General features: G+C 46.3%; 1 protein-coding gene across 5 annotated transcripts in view; it reads right to left on the bottom strand.

The window, feature by feature from the left end:
* pum1 (pumilio RNA-binding family member 1) overlaps positions 1 to 20,225 on the bottom strand; it is a 34,634-nt gene continuing 14,409 nt past the window's right edge. For 2 of the 5 annotated variants that reach the window (XM_042295414.1, XM_042295415.1), the window contains exons 11-24: positions 16,824 to 16,966; positions 16,433 to 16,571; positions 15,012 to 15,149; positions 12,091 to 12,294; positions 11,711 to 11,815; positions 11,258 to 11,500; positions 10,849 to 11,116; positions 7,413 to 7,542; positions 5,586 to 5,720; positions 5,313 to 5,450; positions 4,684 to 4,809; positions 4,374 to 4,495; positions 2,540 to 2,732; positions 1 to 2,346 (exon numbers count right to left, since the gene is read on the bottom strand). In XM_042295414.1, the coding sequence (XP_042151348.1) occupies positions 2,215 to 2,346; positions 2,540 to 2,732; positions 4,374 to 4,495; positions 4,684 to 4,809; positions 5,313 to 5,450; positions 5,586 to 5,720; positions 7,413 to 7,542; positions 10,849 to 11,116; positions 11,258 to 11,500; positions 11,711 to 11,815; positions 12,091 to 12,294; positions 15,012 to 15,149; positions 16,433 to 16,571; positions 16,824 to 16,966 (2,216 nt within the window). In that variant the 3' untranslated portion in view covers positions 1 to 2,214. The remainder of the gene's footprint in view (positions 2,347 to 2,539; positions 2,733 to 4,373; positions 4,496 to 4,683; positions 4,810 to 5,312; positions 5,451 to 5,585; positions 5,721 to 7,412; positions 7,543 to 10,848; positions 11,117 to 11,257; positions 11,501 to 11,710; positions 11,816 to 12,090; positions 12,295 to 15,011; positions 15,150 to 16,432; positions 16,572 to 16,823; positions 16,967 to 20,225) is intronic. The other 3 variants (XM_042295416.1, XM_042295418.1, XM_042295417.1) reach the window with 2 other exon arrangements.

Genomic DNA, 20,225 nt, shown 5'->3' with positions numbered 1-20,225 from the left:
TTCAAATTTTGAGTGTTTTTTTGTTCAGTTTTGTTTCAAAATAAAGACTCACATCATTGTTTAGAGACAATCTACAACAGGAGTTACAAAAAATAGTTGCCCAGGCAATAAACATACACAGGTTTCTGTTATAACTATACACATTATGGTTACAGGTGGTGCTCCTATTCATATACACAAGGCTCGCTGCCCCAAATGTACACCGTGTCGCTGCCGTCTGCCACAGCGGTAATCATGGTTACAGAGGGCAAGACAGGCGACGCCCGGTCTTTTCCCGGGGGACATGGACATATGATACATCACTTTTACAGGACTAATATAGGTCAAAAAAACAAACACACCACTCTCCTCTTTTCTGTACAATCCATGGTTTCACTTTACCCCTCTGAGAGAGGAGGGGGGAGATTGGGGTTCGAGGTAGACTCAGCGATGACAGTACACCGTAGAGCTACTTCCTTCTTCGAGACTTAACACCTTTCATATATCATGCCTCAAGATGAGCCAATAGTGGGTAGTGTTGGCAGATTTGAAATAGGTTGTTGTGGACGTCTGCAAGCAGGAAGTCGCTCCGTTGTGTACGATGTCATATCACGGCGTCTACCTTTAAACTCATGGCCCCTCACCCCCTTCCCTCAGAATTCCTATAAAAGATCTAAAAAACAAATACAGCTTCATGTTAAAGCAGAAATTACTACTACTAACAGTGTGTCCTGTGGTGGTGGTAACAATCCCCAAACTACAGCACAAACGCTTTGCGTGTTCCGTAAGCGTAATGTTTTTGGACTGCTACACCAGAAGGGGGAAACCACTTTATCAGTCATTTACACTTCAGCCAGGTCTCTCTCTGCGTTTTAAATAGACTTGAAGTGTAAAAAGACTTGTCTCGTTGATTTCAGTGGATTTGCATCAACTGTGGGTAACGGATGTTTAGTAAACGGAGAAGCCACATTTGCAGTGTAGTTTAGGGGTTGGGGAGGTGGTGTAGTTCAGGGGTTGGGGAAGTGAATTCTATTGAAGCAGTGAGTGGAAGGTCAAACGAGATGGTGGTGGTGGGGGGGGCTTTGTACAAGTACTACGCAGTATAGAAAGGGCTTTTCAAAACAAAAATTTGATATTACAATTTACAATATACAACAACTTATATGTCACAACCAAGGAGGTGAGAATATACACTGAAATGCACAATAGTTTTTCTAAGATTTTAGTTTTTTGTGTGAGTTTTTTTCTTTTATATCATCTGATACCAAAAAGGGTGGTAAATCACTTTTACATTACAAGGGTTTACAAATGTACAATTATACAGTCAGAAATATGTGTTCACTACTAGGATACATTATAGATACAGATTCAACATCAAAAACCAGAAAAACTACAAAGTTTTATATATATATTTATATATATATATATATATGCAAAGGTCTACACCAAGTATACACGCTATATATAGAAGCAAGACCGGAAACGAATCTCCCATGCTAAATGATCTGTGTGCTGGTAAGCTCATGGCGTGCGTGTATAGCATGTGTGTGTGGTGTGCGTGTCTGTTTGTGTACAGTGTGTGTTGTCGGAGTTGGTGACGCCGTCAGACAAATTAAATACGTTTGTTCCATCCCATACTTGCGATGGGACAGTGTCTGCGCCGCAGCAGTAGCAACAAAGTTAAATGATTCTAATTTATTTAAAAGACGAATAAAGAAAAAAAAAAAAAAGGGAGAATGAATGAAGGAGTGGGATACTTGGGTTGGGGGAGGGGCTAAATTAACCAAGGCTTCCTGTTTAGACAGGCCCCTCCCAATGGGCTACCATGGGGGTAAGAGTGAGCGGGACGGTTGGAGTATTTAAAGAGGGTTCTACATTATGTAATTGGGGGGTAGGATAGTAGTTCACATGATCTCATTAGGAGGGGAATAAAGGGGAGGGAGGGGGTGTATATATAGGGTTACGGGTGTCGGGAATAATGGGGTATATATTGATAGTAGTTTACACGATGCCACTAGGCGGGCCACTCCGTTCTTCATGTAGGGTATAGGCCAGGGGTTATGGTACAGAAGACAAGGCATTCCAATACAACGTCAGCTGTACACAAAGAGGATAGTCGGCCTTTATGTTGAATGGCCACCGTTCCTCCAACACCCAGCAGGTGATCTACTGCACACGGCTGACGTACATGTTGGTCCGTCTTGTACTTAAGGGTTAGGGTGTAAGGGTTGTAGTTTACATGATGCCATTGGGAGGGCCACAGAGAGGGCCCAGGTCCACTCCATTCTTCATGTAGTATTTCTCCAGCTTAGCCAGGATGTGTTTGCCATACGTATACTTCCTCAGAGTGGAGATGTGGGGCCGGATCTGATGGGGAGAGAGAGGGAGAAATAAGTACACACACACACACACACACACACACACACAATTGCATAACCATCGATACATATATTTCTAGAGCTTTGAGATAACACTAATGAAAAACCACTATACAAAATAAATCACACACACTCTTCTTTCTTTCTTTCTTTCTTTCAAACACACACACACAGGTCCCAACCTTGTGCATTACGATCTTCCTCTGTGTTGGTTCAGCCACGTCAATCATCTTCTGAACCACATAGTTGGCGTACTGGTCCTTCATCATGGTGTACAAGGCGCTGTGGGGCCCCTCCGTCAGGCTACACACCTCGTCTATCAACACGGCCCGCTCTGCACGGGACGCATGGCTCACACACTTCTCCACCACATTACTGCAGAGAGAGGCTGGGTTAGCCACGGATTCTGCTTGGCCTTTTGCGTTCTAGGCCAGGTTAACTGTAACTTTGTGACAACCACAGATACAAAACGGGTTTATAAACCATGTTCCCTCTAAGCTACGCATGGGCACGCAGCTCTCCTGGGACTGTCGCGCAGAATAAACAGCGGTAGTTTCAACGTTCCTAAAGTAAACGGGTTATTTTGTCAGGACAAGATGCGATAATATGCATATAATTGACAGCTTAGGATAGAAAACACTAACGTTTCCAGAACTGTAAAAATATTGTCTGTGAGTATAACAGAACTGATATTGCAGGCGAAAGCCTGAGAAAAATCCAATCAGGAAGTGACTCTTATTTAGAAACCTCTGTGTTCCTATGCGTCCCTATTGAGCAGTGAAAGGGATATCAACCAGATTCCTTTTTCTATGGCTTCCCTAATGTGCCTAGTGTCACAAGACATAGTTTCAGGCTTTTATTTTGAAAAATGAGCGTGAGCGACAACATTGCGTCAACTGTCCCGGTTGATATATTATCGAATAGATATTTGAAAAACACCTTGAGGATTGATTATAAAAAACTTTGCCATGTTTCTGTCGATATTATGGATCTAATTTGGAATATTTTTCAGCGTTGTCGTGACCACAGTTTCCGGTGGATTTCTCAACCAAACGTGAAGAACAAACGGAGGTATTTCGGCTATAAAAATGATGTTTATGGAACAAAATGAACATTTGCTGTCTAACTGGGAGTCTCGTGAGTGAAAACATCCGAAGCTCATCTAAGGTAAACGATTTAATTTGATTGCTTTTCTGATTTTCGTGACCAAGTTACATACTGCTAGCTGGACATAATGCTATGCTAGGCTATCGATAAACTTACACAAATGCTTGTCTTGCTTTAGCTGTAAAGCATAATTTAAAAATCTGAGATGACAGGGTGATTAACAAAAGGCTAAGCTGTGTTTCACTATATTTCACTTGTGATTTCATGAATATGAATATTTTCTAGTAATATTTTTTGTCCGTTGCGTTATGCTAATTAGTGTCAGTTGATGACAATTCTCCCGGATCCGGGAGCGGTAGTTTCAAGAGTTAACACTACCTATGTGGGAATTGTGATCGAATCAACTCAAGATTAGCCACTTTCAACGCAACATACCAAAACAAAATTGCACAAGATATTTTCTTGTAGGCAGAGCGCATTGGAGTAACATTTTCTGTAATAATGGTTGGGAATATGAATTCATTTCATTTTGTACAGTGGTTTGTGTCAAACATTTTCAGTCACGTCCTTGTCTGAAGGACAAGTGGAAAAACAGGTTCACGTCAAGCCCTGTATGCTTTTTTTCCAAGTCTCATGGAATGTAGGCCTACATTGAACACCACACATTGTCTGTAGGCTGAATGATATAACAGTTATTTGCATGTTAAAATGTTATGGGATGCATGTTCTCCATTGTTTTTGATGGTAGGCCACTCTGGTAGGCCTACATTATGATCCAATAGCCACAGTAGTCTACTTGGCCACTGTTATAACTAACTTAAAGCAGTTTGCGCTGAGCAGACCTGAAATTTGGTCAATGACAAAAAAAAATGATAAACCAATATGATTGCTTGATGTGCGAGTGTGTACCTGGCAAACTTGTGTTGGCTGAGCCCCAGTACGTTTCCTCTGATCTCAGCTACTATCTTACTCTTGTCCTCCGCTCTGCCGTGTTCTAATACATGCTGGATCACATAGTTACCATACTGGTCCTGGACAGAGAGAGAGATTTACACACAGTTTGGCATTTAGCTAGTTGACAATTTAGCTAGTTGTTCAACCAGATCCAGCCTTAAACACAAAACACAATACATAATGTCAGTGTGATGACAATGTCCTGATCTGGACATCAGCAGATGCAAAACAAACATTTTATCAATTTTGCAGCAAAATGTGTTACCTGCACCAGTTGTTCAGTGTGTTGGTGCAGCTCCTCCAGAATGGGCAGGGTCTGGTCTGGAAGGCAGTGTTCTAGAATACGCTGGATCACTCTACAGCCGTAGGGGTGGGTGGAGAGGGCAAACACCTGCAGAGAGAGACACACACACACCTAGACCTTAACACACCTGACATAACTGATGGTTCATTCACACCCACACCAGTGAAAGACTGAAGAAAGCCAATTCTCAATTACCTACTTAACTAGACAAACAATCACTAACATTCACACAACTATCTCGTGAGTGGGAATGGAAACACGCAGGAATGTGGAAATTGGTACAATTGAAAAATCCAAGAGCCCAATCCAATGTGACTAATGTACAGACAATCTTCATGTGAGCTGATAAACCACAATATCTAGTGCATTAGCTCACTCTCCCAGTCAGCTAAGCACAGGCACATTATTCTCTTTAAAAACACACACTCTTTATGGTAATTTTTTACCTTTAGCCAGTGGATGGAAGATGGTTGCCGCTGGGCTGCCACTGGGCTGCTGTTGCCCTTAACATGGTGACCCATGTGTTCCCTGCAGGCGATGTGTGTGTGTGTGTGTGTGTGTGTGTGTGTGTGTGTGTGCGCGTCACCCACCTGTCCCTTGAAGGCGTCTATTATGAAGTGTAGTGCGTGGGGCTGAACACACTCAATACACTTCTGCACCACGTGGTTGCCGTTCTGATCCTTTACACACTTCAATACATGGCCGTCCAGCTCCCGCACCATCTCACTCTGCAACACAACACACACACGGGGTTAGAGATAGCTGAACACACCAAAGCACACAGTCTATAGTTGCTATTTGCTTGGAGGCTCCTCATACAGACATGGACGATGTGCACACACAAACGGCAGTACAATACGTACTATAACTTGTTGGTCTGAGGGGATGAACTCCAGGGCCTTCTGGATGACTCTACAGCCATACATCTGCAGGGCCAGAGACAGGACATGACCCCTGATCCTCTCTGCTAGAGCAAGCTTTTGGTCCAGACTGCCAAACTACACAAAGAGGAAGACCGAGAGGGAGAAGAGAGAACAGCTAACAAACACTTCTGGATGATGTACAGATGTACTTCAAAAAAAGTATTCACACCCCTCGACTTTTCCCCATATTGTTGTGTTGCAGCCTGAATTTAAAATGGACTAAATTGAGCTGTGTCACTGACCTACACACAATACCCCATAATGTCAAGGTGGAATTATGTTTTCAAAAATGTTTACAAATGAAAAGCTGAAATGTCTAGAGTCAATAAGCATTCAGCCCCTTTGTTATGGCAAGCCTAAATTAGTTCAGGAATAAAAATGTGTTTAACAAGTCCCATTGCATGGGCTGTGTGCAATAAGTGTTTATTAACATTATTTTTTTAAATGACTACCTAACACCTGTACCCCACACACGCAATTATCTGTAAGCAGTGAATTTCAAACACAGATTTAACCACAAAAACCAGCGAGGATTTCCAATGCGTTGTAAAGAAGGGCACCTATTGGTAGATTGGTAAAAATACAAAAAGTAGACATTGAATATCGCTTTTAGCATGGTGAAGTTATTAATTACACTTTGGGTGTATCAATAGACCCAAAGATACAGGCGTCCTTCCTAACTCAGTTGCCGGAGAGGAAGGAAACCACTCAGGGATTTTACTGTGAGGCCAATGGTGACTACAACAGTTAGAGTTTAATGGCTGTGATAGTAGAAAACAGACGATGGATCAACAACATTGTAGTTACTCCACAATACTAACCTAATTGACAGAGTGAAAAAGGAAGCCTGTAAAGAAAAAAAAAAGAAAAAATATGCATCCTGTTTGCAATAACGCACTAGAGTAATACTGCAAAAAAATGTGGCAAAGAAATTCACTTTATATCCTGAATACAAAGCATTACTAAGGGGCAGATCCAACACATCACTGAGTACCACTCTTCATATTTTCAAGAATGGTGGCGGCTGCACCATGTTATGGGTATGCTTGTAAATCGGCAAGGAATATGGTTAAAGGACAAAAAGAAACGGAATAGAGCTAAGCATAAGCAGAATCCTAGAGGAAAACCTGATTGAGTGTGCTTTCCAACAGACACCGGGAGACAAATTCACCTTTCAGCAGGACAGTAACCTACAACACAAGGCCAAACACACTGGAGTGGTTTATCAAGACGACATTGAATGTTCCTGAGTGGCCTAGTTAAAGTTAAATCAGCTTGAAAATCTATGCAAGACCTGAAAATGGCTGTCTATCAATGGCCAATCTGACAGAGATGGAAGAATTAAAAAATTGAATAAAAATGGGAAAATATTCTACAATCCAGGTTTACAAAGCTCTTACAGAGAGACTAACCCAGAAAGACTCACAGCTGTAACCACAGCCAACAGTGATTACAGCTGTGAGTCTTTCTGGGTAAGTCTCTAAAATCCTGTTTTCACATTGTCATTATAGTGTAGAATTGTTTTTGTTTTTTCCATTTTGAATTCAGGCTGTAACAACAAATGGGGAATACGTCAGAGGGTATGTATGAATACTGTCTGAAGGCACTGTAGCAGTCAAAACACACTTTACACACAGAGACAGGCCTGTTAGAAATTAGCCCCCCCCAATACACAAACCTCAAAGAACTTCTGGATTAGGTGCCTGGCAAAAAACACACAAACCCCCCCCCCCGTTATGTTGATACCAACATAACGTTCACACAAACCTCAAAGAACTTCTGGATGACGTAGTTTCCGAAGACGTCGACCATGAGTTGATAGGCAGCCTGGAGGATCTCACTGAAGACTAGCTGACGCTCTGCTGAGCTGGCCCTCTCCAACTTCAACTGGATAAACCTGGAGGGGGATAATAGTTATTTTCATTATCATCTTTGAGGGATAAAACAGTTACCGGTTTCACGAGAAACCACAGTAAAATTCCCAAAGATTAGCATTACCGTTTCTAACTTTAATTATCTATTAAATCGTTTGATTACCGTGGTTTGAAAAACTCACGGTAAATACTGTCGAGCATCAACCAAAGTTAGCAACAGTCTGACGCAGATGCAGCATGCAACGTGGGTTTTGTTTTGTGCGAAAACATGGCAGAAGGTAGTGTCAGCACTCCGGAGATTTTTCAGCCTTCAAAGAGGACCAAGTGGTTGTATTTTGGGTTTTACAAGAGTGCAGAGGGAAACTTAATCGAAGATGGTCACTCTGTCTGCATAACCTGCAACACTTCAAATCTCTTGAGTGGTCTTCGTGATCACCACCCTCTACTTTATAGCGAATGCTAGGTCAATTAACTTTCAGCCTAATGCATGATGTGAGGACTTCGGAATGGGGAAAAATGTCATGGTTTGTCCGTCTAACTTGCTAATAGCTTGTCAATAATGTAAACTGAAGCTTTCAGTGCTATCTACTCTTGTAAAAACACAACACGTTGTTCTGCTGTTGTATGTGTCTGCAGACTCTATTCGCCCATTGCACACAATAACACGTTATGTAGTTTAGTTATCCAACCAACACATTTTGTTCATTTAAAATCTGTCAGTTGTCAACTTGGTTGTAAAAGTGTTCCAACTGGAGAAACACTATAGACTCCTATACAAAGACAATTGTTGGGCTCATTGCAATTACTATCACTGTCTTCTTAAGATTCATTTGTATTTATGTCAATTGTGCATGGGGTCATTGCATATAGTCAAATGCAACACAGATGGACTGTGTGTGTGTAATAATAATAATAATAATAATAATAATAATAATGTGACAACACCAATAATAATGCATTTGCTATTCCCTATTACAGAGTGGGTGTGCAACTTGCAAACCCAGTGATGCTATTGGTCCCTCATCTACAGTTGTGACAGACACTGAGCAAGCATTTAAAAAAAAGGCAGGCTGCTTATGCACCCACATCAAAAAAAATGCTCAGACCTCACTCCAGCCCTTTCATATTACATTGCAAAGGACATGATGCCATTTCAAACTGTTGAGAGGCCTGGCTTTCTGAGGCTGATAAAGGTTACCATGCTGTTAATTTAATTTGTTGTTTGTTTATTGGATTGCTTACTTAAGGTTGTGTTCTTAAAACCTGCACTAGGGAAAATTTTACCCCATGGCCACAGTGCCATTTTTTAATGTTATTATTTTAATGGTTTATGCAAACAAAAAGTGCATAGTGCTGCTAATTGTATTTGTTGGTTTTCAATATAAAACTTGGTGAAATGATTTCAGTGTCAGTACTTTCTGAACATTTCCAGCACATTTGAACAATACCCCGATACAGATAACCGCGATACTACAGATAACCGCAATACTACAGATAACCGCGATAAGAGAACTGCGATAATACAGACAATACAGCTAACCGTGATAATACAGCTAACCGCGATAATACAGCTAACCGCGATAATAGCTAACCGCAGCGATACAGCTAACCCGCAGCGATACAGCTAACCCGCAGCGATACAGCTAACCCGCAGCGATACAGCTAACCGCAGCGATACAGCTAACCGCAGCGATACAGCTAACCGCAGCGATACAGCTAACCGCAGCGATACAGCTAACCGCAGCGATACAGCTAACCGCAGCGATACAGCTAACCGCGATAATTTTGGTCAGTATAATCGCAATATTAAATTTTCATACGGTTTCATCTCTAGATTCAACATGTTTCTATATTTCTGCATTGGCAATGTAAGCTCCAAAACTTTCCATACCAATAAAGTGTATTGAATTGCATTGAGGGGGTTGAGTAATAAGGAGAACGGGAGGAAAGAGAGACAGGGATGAGGAGAGAGCTGAAAGACATGAGAGAGAGGGAATGACACCATGGTTTCTAAATAGAACATTCCAGTTGTAAAAGACATGTAGGTAGACCCAGCATCCAAGCAGACAACATCTGGTGTCCGTCATTGAGGATGAGGCAGTAGGTCTATGTTTTGGTACTGGACAGGAGTGATGAGATTATTTGTGTGGTCTACGTGTCTACCTGCTGCCATGCTGGTCCTGACTGAACTCCATGATGTGTGTGTCTCTACCTCCTGCCGTGCTGGTCCTGGCTGAACTCCATGATGTGTCTCTACCTGCTGCCATGCTGGTGCTGACGGATGTGTCTCTACCTGCTGCCGTGCTGGTCCTGGCTGAACTCCATGATGTGTGTGTCTCTACCTCCTGCCGTGCTGGTCCTGACTGAACTCCATGATGTGTGTGTCTCTACCTCCTGCCGTACTGGTCCTGACTGAACTCCATGATGTGTCTACCTGCTCCGGTGCTGGTCCTGGCTGAACTCCATGATGTGTCTACCTGCTGCCGTGCTGGTCCTGACTGAACTCCATGATGCGTCTCTACCTGCTGCCGTGCTGGTCCTGACTGAACTCCATGATGTGTCTACCTGCTGCCGTGCTGGTCCTGGCTGAACTCCATGATGTGTCTACCTGCTGCCGTGCTGGTCCTGACTGAACTCCATGATGCGTCTCTACCTGCTGCCATGCTGGTCCTGACTGAACTCCATGATGTGTGTGTCTCTACCTCCTGCCGTGCTGGTCCTGGCTGAACTCCATGATGTGTCTCTACCTGCTGCCATGCTGGTGCTGACGGATGTGTCTCTACCTGCTGCCGTGCTGGTCCTGGCTGAACTCCATGATGTGTGTGTCTCTACCTCCTGCCGTGCTGGTCCTGACTGAACTCCATGATGTGTGTGTCTCTACCTCCTGCCGTGCTGGTCCTGGCTGAACTCCATGATGTGTGTGTCTCTACCTGCTGCCGTGCTGGTCCTGGCTGAACTCCATGATGCGTCTCTACCTGCTGCCGTGCTGGTCCTGACTGAACTCCATGATGTGTCTACCTGCTCCGGTGCTGGTCCTGGCTGAACTCCATGATGTGTCTACCTGCTGCCGTGCTGGTCCTGACTGAACTCCATGATGTGTCTACCTGCTGCCGTGCTGGTCCTGACTGAACTCCATGATGTGTCTACCTGCTGCCGTGCTGGTCCTGACTGAACTCCATGATGCGTCTCTACCTGCTGCCGTGCTGGTCCTGACTGAACTCCATGATGTGTCTACCTGCTGCCGTGCTGGTCCTGACTGAACTCCATGATGTGTGTGTGTCGACCTGCTGCCGTGCTGGTCCTGACTGAACTCCATGACGTGTCTCTACCTGCTGCCGTGCTGGTCCTGACTGAACTCCATGATGTGCCCAGCAATCTCTCTCAGCTGCAGGTTGGGGTAGCGGTTGTTCCGGAAGTCTTCCAGGAGCCGGCTCCGCCCTGACGGCATCACATCCGACATTCCGTAACGTAGCCGTGACGATGGGAAGAGCTGGCTGCTGGGAGAGAAGAGGGAGGAGCCAGAACTGGCACTGCGATACTTGGCCTCCGCCCCCGGAGCAGCAGAAATGAAACGACCGCTGCCATTGGTCAGACCTCCTGTGGGGAGGGTTCAGAGAGAAGTGATGGTTAGTACTGGTTGGATAACATAATAATAAACACTGATAGAATGTTATAATACACTAACCCTAAAAATACAATGCAAGTTATGTCAGCATTTTAATAGACTTCGTCACTCACCCAGGTTGAGGTTGGATGAGGAGCTGTGATTGGACAGAGATGGGGGTGGGGTTAGGGAGTGGGAGGGGCCTTGGTTGGGCAGGGGCATTCCGACAGGCCCGGGGGAGGAGCTAAAGCCAAGGGTTCCGTTGTAGAACCCCCCGTGACCAATGGGAGTGAGACTCGATTGTGTGCGTTTGTACAGGTCACTACTGCCAGTCAGAGAGTCACGACGAGAACCACTCCCACCACTGGAGTTAGCCACTGGAGGGAGACAGAGAGACCATTAAACACACACACACAGCTGTCACTACAGTTGGCCGGTAGAGGGAGTTATACACAGAGGACAGCAGGCTACAGACAGTTAAACACAATGAGAAGCCTCTCCATCCAGCCTACTGAATATCAGCCTTGGGTTGCACATGGATAGAGAGGGAGCGAGATGAGACAATAAAACACCACACACACACACACCTGCGGTCCCAAAGCCTCCCAGCGTAGCTCCCAATGTTGCTCCCAGTGAAGAGTTGCTCTGACCAAACCCCAGAGAGGCAGAGCCAGGGCCTGGCTGGGCGGAGCCTGTAAAGAAAACAACATATCGCCTTCGTTAATCTACATTTGTTTCGGAATTTAAATGGTAAATTAAATAATATTTGCACACACATTTTGGCCACGTTCCAGGCTGACTACATTGCAGACCCCTGCGGGATCTAACTTCTGGATAGATATTTGACATATCAACTAAACTGCCCGATTGTGAAGTCGATGAAATGGCATGCATCCATTGAAATGTCTGCAATGTAGTTCGCCTGGAACACAACATCTGTCAATTCACCCGTTTTGTTTTCACTCACAGTACGTTGTTTGGCTACCTTGAGAGAAGAGGGAGGAGCTCTGGGAGGAGTTGCTGAGAGAGGAGGATCCATAAAAGGAGTTTCCTGACATAGCCCCTCCCCCCTGCTGCTGAGGCTGCTGGGATTGCATGCCTCGGAACGGACCATTGGCCCCGCCTCCCATACCGCCGTTAGCCCCGCCACCCGCAGCTGCTGCAGCCGCCACTGGAGAGTGAGAGGGGCAGAGCGAGAGAGGGGGGCAGAGCGAGAGAGGGGGAGAGGGGGGCAGAGCGAGAGAGCGAGAGAGGCAGAGCGAGAGAGGCAGAGCGAGAGAGGCAGAGCGAGAGAGGCAGAGCGAGAGGGCGAGCGAGCAGAGCGAGAGGCAGAGCGAGAGGCAGAGCGAGAGGCAGAGCGAGAGGCAGAGCGAGAGGCAGAGCGAGAGGCAGAGAGAGCGAGAGGCAGAGCGAGAGGCAGAGCGAGAGGCAGAGCGAGAGAGCGAGCGGCAGAGCGAGAGAGCGAGCGGCAGAGCGAGAGAGCGAGCGGCAGAGCGAGAGAGCGAGCGGCAGAGCGAGAGAGCGAGCGGCAGAGCGAGAGAGAGCGGCAGAGCGAGAGAGCGAGCGGCAGAGCGAGAGAGAGAGGCAGAGCGAGAGAGAGGCAGAGAGAGAGAGAGGCAGAGCGAGAGAGAGAGGCAGAGCGAGAGAGAGAGAGGCAGAGCGAGAGAGAGAGAGGCAGAGCGAGAGAGAGAGAGGCAGAGCGAGAGAGAGAGAGGCAGAGCGAGAGAGAGAGAGGCAGAGCGAGAGAGAGAGAGGCAGAGCGAGAGAGAGAGAGGCAGAGCGAGAGAGAGAGAGGCAGAGCGAGAGAGAGAGGCAGAGCGAGAGAGGCAGAGCGAGAGAGGCAGAGCGAGAGGCAGAGCGAGAGGCAGAGCGAGAGAGGCAGAGGCAGAGCGAGAGGCAGAGCGAGAGGCAGAGCGAGAGGCAGAGCGAGAGGCAGAGCGAGAGGCAGAGCGAGAGGCAGAGCGAGAGAGCAGAGCGAGCAGAGAGAGCGAGAGCAGAGCGGCAGAGCGAGAGCGAGCGGCAGAGCGAGAGAGCGAGCGGCAGAGCGAGAGAGCGAGCGGCAGAGCGAGAGAGCGGCAGAGCGAGAGAGCGGCAGAGCGAGAGAGAGAGAGGCAGAGCGAGAGAGGCAGAGCGAGAGAGGCAGAGCGAGAGAGAGAGGAGAGAGGCAGAGCGAGAGAGAGAGAGAGGCAGAGCGAGAGAGAGAGAGGCAGAGCGAGAGAGAGAGAGGCAGAGCGAGAGAGAGAGAGGCAGAGCGAGAGAGAGAGAGAGAGGCAGAGCGAGAGAGAGAGAGGCAGAGCGAGAGAGAGAGAGGCAGAGCGAGAGAGAGAGAGGCAGAGCAGAGAGAGAGAGGCAGAGCGAGAGAGAGAGGCAGAGCGAGAGAGAGAGAGGCAGAGCGAGAGAGGCAGAGCGAGAGAGGCAGAGCGAGAGAGCGAGCGAGCGGCAGAGCGAGCGAGAGGCAGAGCGAGAGAGCGAGAGAGAGGCAGAGCGAGAGAGCGAGCGGCAGAGCGAGAGAGCGAGCGAGAGGCAGAGCGAGAGAGCGAGCGGAGAGAGCGAGCGAGCGGCAGAGCGAGAGAGCGAGCGGCAGAGCGAGAGAGCGAGCGAGCGGCAGAGCGAGCGGCAGAGCGAGCGGCAGAGCGAGACACAGAGCGAGACACAGAGCGAGACACAGAGCGAGAGACAGAGCGAGACACAGAGCGAGACACAGAGCGAGACACAGAGCGAGACACAGAGCGAGACACAGAGCGAGACACAGAGCGAGACACAGAGCGAGACACAGAGCGAGACACAGAGCGAGACACAGAGCGAGACACAGAGCGAGACACAGAGCGAGACACAGAGCGAGACACAGAGCGAGAGAGGTAGAGCGAAGCAGTGAGAGAGGCAGCGAGAGAGGTAGAGGCAGCGAGAGGGGTAGGGGTAGAGAGAGGGGTAGGGGTAGAGAGAGAGAGGGGTAGAGTCTTTTAAAAATGTTCTTAACCTTTATTTAACTCAGAAGGTCAGTTTAGAACAAATTCTTATTTGCAATGACGGCCTACTGGGGAACAGTGGGTTAACTGCCTTGTTCAGGGCGCAGAACGACAGATTTGTACCTTTTCAGCTCAGGGATTCAATCGAGCAACCTTTTTGGTTACTGACCCAACGCTCTAACCACTAGGCTACCTGCTGGTTACTGACCCAACACTCTAACCACTAGGCTACCTGCTGGTTACTGACCCAACACTCTAACCACTAGGCTACCTGCTGGTTACTGACCCAACACTCTAACCACTAGGCTACCTGCTGGTTACTGACCCAACACTCTAACCACTAGGCTACCTGCTGGTTACTGACCCAACACTCTAACCACTAGGCTACCTGCTGGTTACTGACCCAACACTCTAACCACTAGGCTACCTGCTGGTTACTGACCCAACACTCTAACCACTAGACTACCTGCTGGTTACTGACCCAACACTCTAACCACTAGGCTACCTGCTGGTTACTGACCCAACACTCTAACCACTAGGCTACCTGCTGGTTACTGACCCAACACTCTAACCACTAGGCTACCTGCTGGTTACTGACCCAACGCTCTAACCACTAGGCTACCTGCTGGTTACTGACCCAACACTCTAACCACTAGGCTACCTGCTGGTTACTGACCCAACACTCTAACCACTAGGCTACCTGCTGGTTACTGACCCAACACTCTAACCACTAGGCTACCTGCTGGTTACTGACCCAACACTCTAACCACTAGGCTACCTGCTGGTTACTGACCCAACACTCTAACCACTAGGCTACCTGCTGGTTACTGACCCAACACTAACCACTAGGCTACCTGCCTCTAACCACTAGGCTACCTGCCACCCCAAATGGAATGACAGTGTAAATGGAGGAGTGTGTTACCTGCTTGTGCAGCGGATGGAGAGATAATAACTGAGCCTGCGGGGGCCATGAGGCGTACAGGTCCGCCCCTAGAACCTGTGTTGACCACTAGCGCCCCCGTCTGGTCATAGTAGGCAGCTGGAGCCAGCATGGGATAGCCTGCAGAGAGTAACACGAGTTAGACCAGAATTTCTCAAACTCGGTCCTCGGGACCCCAAGGTGTGCACGTTTTTATTTCTTCCCCCCCAACACTACACAGCTGATTCAAAGCTTGATGATTAGTTGATCATTTGAATCAGCTGTGTAGTGCTGAGGCAAAAACCTAAACGTGCACCCTTGGGGTCCCGAGGACCTTGTTTGGGAAAACTTGTGTTTGACCTGTGTGTGTGTCTCAGAATGTCCGTAAACCGGTAATTGCCGGCTTTTGGCAGATTAAAAAAACTAAAGGCCGGTAAATAAAATTGTTGCTGGCGACAGGGATAGTGCTCTTCAATTAATTGATGGAAATACAAGTCAACGGAAAAACATTTGACAGTCATGCTTATGGGTCTAAAGGTTAATTTGCATAATTTTGTGGAATTAAATTGGAGCATGTGTATTTATCACATGCGCACAGCCTACAGAGAGCCTATTTTGAGCACAATAGAGCTGCTGGGGTGAAATGTGCTTTTATAAACCCAGTCATTGTGCAACAACTCTAAAATAAATAACTTATTAAAAACGGTTTTGATACCCACAATTAAAGAGCTACTATTTTTATTTCTCAACTAGTGTGCCTCCCATTCATGTGCAATAGGCAAGGATGGGCATGTTATCAGAGCGTCACCCACCGCTTTGCAATGTGAGCTGCAGGTAGGATGCATTTTGAAAACTGAAATTTCACTTCATATTATGAGGCATGTCTTACCTTGCTTAAAAGTAGCCTAGACCAAATCTGACCATGGAAACATGGAAGCAATTATTTTATAAAGACTTCCTTTCATATTCCATTGAAACCAGCATTTCTCTTGGTTTTCCTATCACCTTTCTTTCTTTGTAGGGAAAAGCCAAACGCACAATCCTAGTCATATTAGCAAACCATCCTAGTTGTTGCACCTTTAGATTCTCCCTCTAAGTCTCTAGTAGAGATTTTCATCTCATCAGGTGCACTGTTAAGAATGGTGTTTTCTCACGAATTGCATTTTGGAAAATGTTCTACTTCATTACAGGAGTTGCATATTCTGTTTAGATTATGGTAATTAATCTAAATGTGATTTGTCATTCTGAGTACTGTCGGTGGACGACCAAATGGGTTACACACCCAATGCATATGGTTCAGGTAAATTTATGAAATGGCCGGTAAATTAAAATATTCCCGGGTTACGTTGCCTGGGGCAACAGAAACCTGGTGTGTATTTGTGCGTATGCAGGCACAAGCATGTGAGTGTCTGTATGCGTCTCACCAGGCACGCCGGCCGCCAGCCCCTGTCCGAAGGCGAGCGCCGAGTTGACAGCTGCGGCGGAGATCAGCTGGTCATTCTGCTGACCCTGTGGACCTTGGCTAGGGGTCAGGGGTCTCTGGTTACCACCCCCACGCATTACCTAGGAAACACAGGATACACAAAGAGAGGGCAGAGGGTCTGAAACTGGTGTTATCCTTAGTAAAATGCCATGGACACAACGTGACTGGGCAAATAATGTGCATGATCGCATCAATAATTACTCTATGCATGTTGAAACAATCTATAAGCACAAAGTGGTTAGCATTGAAAGACGGGCAAAAAATGTCTGACAGAAGATTCATCTAATAGGAGAGCAGTTGAGGAGAGGTCTAGCCAATAGGAAGCCACTGACCTGTTGTTGGTTCTGCTGGTTCTGTCCTTGAGCCTGTTGATTGGCTGAGTTGTTGGCAGCTGCAGCCTGTTGCTGGAACAGATTGGCTGGATACACTCCCCATGGAGTCACCCCGTAGTACTGAGGCGGCATCACCGCTGGGCCTGAATACACACACGATAAGTTGGTTGGCACATACAATGCCAGAATAGTGGGTTCAATTCCTTGGAGTATGCATATGTAATAAGTATGCATGCATGACTGCAAGTTGCTAAATGATACAGTTGAAGTCGGAAGTTTACATACACCTTAGCCAACTACATTTAAAAACTCAGTTGAACAATTCCTGACATTTAATCCTAGTAAAAATGTCCAATCTTAGGTCAGTTAAGATAAACACTTTATTTTAAGAATGTGAAATATCAGAATAATAGTAGAGAGAATTATTTATTTCAGCTTTTATTTCTTTCATCACATTCCCAGTGGGTCAGAAGTTTATATACACTCAATTAGTATTTGGTAGCATTGCCTTTAAATTGTTTAATTTGGATCAAACGTTTCGGGTAGCCTTCCACAATAAGTTGGGTGAATTTTGGCCCGTTACACCAGCTGTCAGGAGGAACTGAGTCAGGTTTGTAGGCCTCCTTGCTCGCAAACGCTTTCAGTTCTGCCCACAAATTTTCTATAGCATTGAGGTCAGGGCTATGTGATGGCCACTCCAATACCTTGATTTGTTGTCCTTAAGCAATAACTTTGAAAGTATGCTTGGGGTCATTGTCCATTTGGAAGACCCATTTGCAACCAAGCTTTAACTTTCTGACTGATGTCTTGAGATGTTGCGTTAATATATACAAATCATTTCCCTACCTCATGATGCCACCTATTTTGTGAAGTGCGCCAGTCCCTCCTGCAGCAAAGCAACCCCACAACATGATGCTGCCACCCCCGTGCTTCACGGTTGGGATGGTGTATTCTTCGGCTTGCAAGCATCCCTCTTTTTCCTCCAAACATAACAATGGTCATTATGGCCAAAGAGTTCTATTTTTGTTTCATCAGACCAGAGGACATTTCTCCAAAAAATACAATCTTTCTCCCCATGTGCAGTTGCAAACCGTAGTCTGGCTTTTTTAATGGTGGTTTTGGAGCAGTGGCTTCTTCCTTGCTGAGTGGCCTTTCAGGTAATGTCGATATAGGACTCGTTTCACTGTGGCTATAGATACTTTTGTACCTGTTTCCTCCAGCATCTTCACAAGGTCCTTTGCTGCTGTTCTGGGATTGATTTGCACCTTTCGCGACAAAGTACGTTCATCTCTAGGAGACAGAACGCGTCTCCTTCCTGAGCGGTATGACAGCTGCGTGGTCCCATGGTGTTTATACTTGCATACTATTGTTTGTACAGATGAACGTGGTACCGCCAAGTGTTTGGAAATTGCTCACACAGACGAACCAGACTTGTGGCGGCCCACAATTTTTTTTTATGAGGTTTTGGCTGATTTCTTTTGATGTCAAGCAAAGAGACAGGTAGGGCTTGAAATACATCCACACCTCCAATTGACTCAACTAATGTAAATTAGCCTATCGAAGCTTATAAAGCAATGACATCATTTTCTGGATTTTTCCAAGCTGTTTAAAGGCACAGTCAACTTAGTGTATGTAAACTTAACCCACTGGAATTGTGATGCAGTGAATTATAAAAGTGAAATAATCCGTCTGTAAACAATTGTTGGAAAAATTACTGGTGCCATGCATAGTAGATGTCCTAACCAACTTGCCAAAACTATAGTTTGTTAACAATACATTTGTGGAGTGGTTGAAAAACAAGTTTTAAAAACTCCAACTTAAGTGTATGTAAACATCTGACTTCAACTGTATATATAAACTCCGCAAAAAAACAAAACCTTCCCTCACTGTCAACTGCGTTAATTTTCAGCAAACTTAACGCGTAAATATTTGTATGAGCATAACAAGATTCAACAACTGAGACATAAACTGAACAAGTTCCAGACATGTGACTAACAGAAATGGAATAATGTGCCCCTGAACAAAAAGGGGGGGGGGCCAAAATCAAAAGTAACAGTCAGTATCTGGTGTGTCCACCAGCTGCACTTCGTACTGCAGTGCATCTCCTCCTCATGGACTGCACCAGATTTGCCGGTTCTTGCTGTGAGATGTTACCCCACTCTTCCACCAAGGCACCTGCAAGTTCCCGGAAATTTCGGTCCTAGCCCTCACCCTCCAATCCAACAGGTCCCAGACATGCTCAATGAGATTGAGATCCGGGCTCTTCGCTGGCCATGGCAGAACACTGACATTCCTGTCTTGCAGGAAATCACGCACAGAACGAGCAGTACGGCTGGTGGCATTGTCATGCTGGAGGGTCATATCAGGATGAACCTGCAGGAAGGGCACCACTTGACGGAGGAGGATGTCTTTCCTGTAACGCAGATTGCCTGTAATGACATCAAGCTCAGTCCGATGATGCTGTGACACATCGCCCCAGACCCTCCACCTCCAAATCGATCCCGCTCCAGAGTACAGGCCTCGGTGTAACACTCATTCGTTCAACAATAAATGTGAATCCGACCATCACTCCTGGTGAGACAAAACCGCAACTCGTCTGTGAAGAGCACTTTTTGCCAGTCCTGTCTGGTCCAGCGATGGTGGGTTTGTGCCCATAGGCGACGTCGTTGCTGGTGATGTCTGGTGAGGACCTGTCTTTCAACAGGCCTACAAGCCCTCAGTCCAGCCTCTCTCAGCCTATTGAGGACAGTCTGAGCACTGATGGAGGGGATTGTGCGTTTCTGGTATAACTCTGGCAGTTGTTGTTGCCATCCTGTACCTGTTCCGCAGGTGTGATGTTCAGCTGTACCAATCCTGTGCAGTTGTTGTTACACGTGGTCTGCCACTGTGAGGACGATCAGTTGTCCATCCTGTCTCCCTGTAGCGCCGTCTTAGGCGTCTCACAGTACAGATATTGCAATTTATTGCCCTGGCCACATCTGCAGTTCTCATGCCTCCTTACAGCATGCCTAAGGCACATTCACGCAGATGAGCAGGGACCCTGGGCATCTTTCTTTTGATGTTTTTCAGAGTCAGTAGAAAGGCCTCTTTAGTGTCATAAGTTTTCATAAATATGACCTTAATTGCCTACCGTCTGTAAGCTGTTAGCGTCTTAACGACCGTTCCACAGGTGCATGTTCATCAATTGTTTACGGTTCACTGAACAAGCATGGGAACAGTGTTTAAAACCTGTTGAGGCTAGGGGGCAGTATTTTCACTTTTGGATGAAAGGCGTGCCCAGAGTAAACGGCCTCCTACTCTTTCCCAGATGGGAATATATGCATAGTATTATTATCTGTGGATAGAAAACACTCTGAAGTTTCTAAAACTGTTTGAATTCTGTCTGTGAGTATAACAGAACTC

The sequence above is a fragment of the Oncorhynchus tshawytscha genome, linkage group LG13, assembly GCF_018296145.1.
Source record: "Oncorhynchus tshawytscha isolate Ot180627B linkage group LG13, Otsh_v2.0, whole genome shotgun sequence".
NCBI classification, from domain to species: Eukaryota; Metazoa; Chordata; class Actinopteri; order Salmoniformes; family Salmonidae; genus Oncorhynchus; species Oncorhynchus tshawytscha.
Note: the sequence above shows the minus strand (reverse complement) of the source record. Positions and strands in the feature narration are given on the sequence as shown.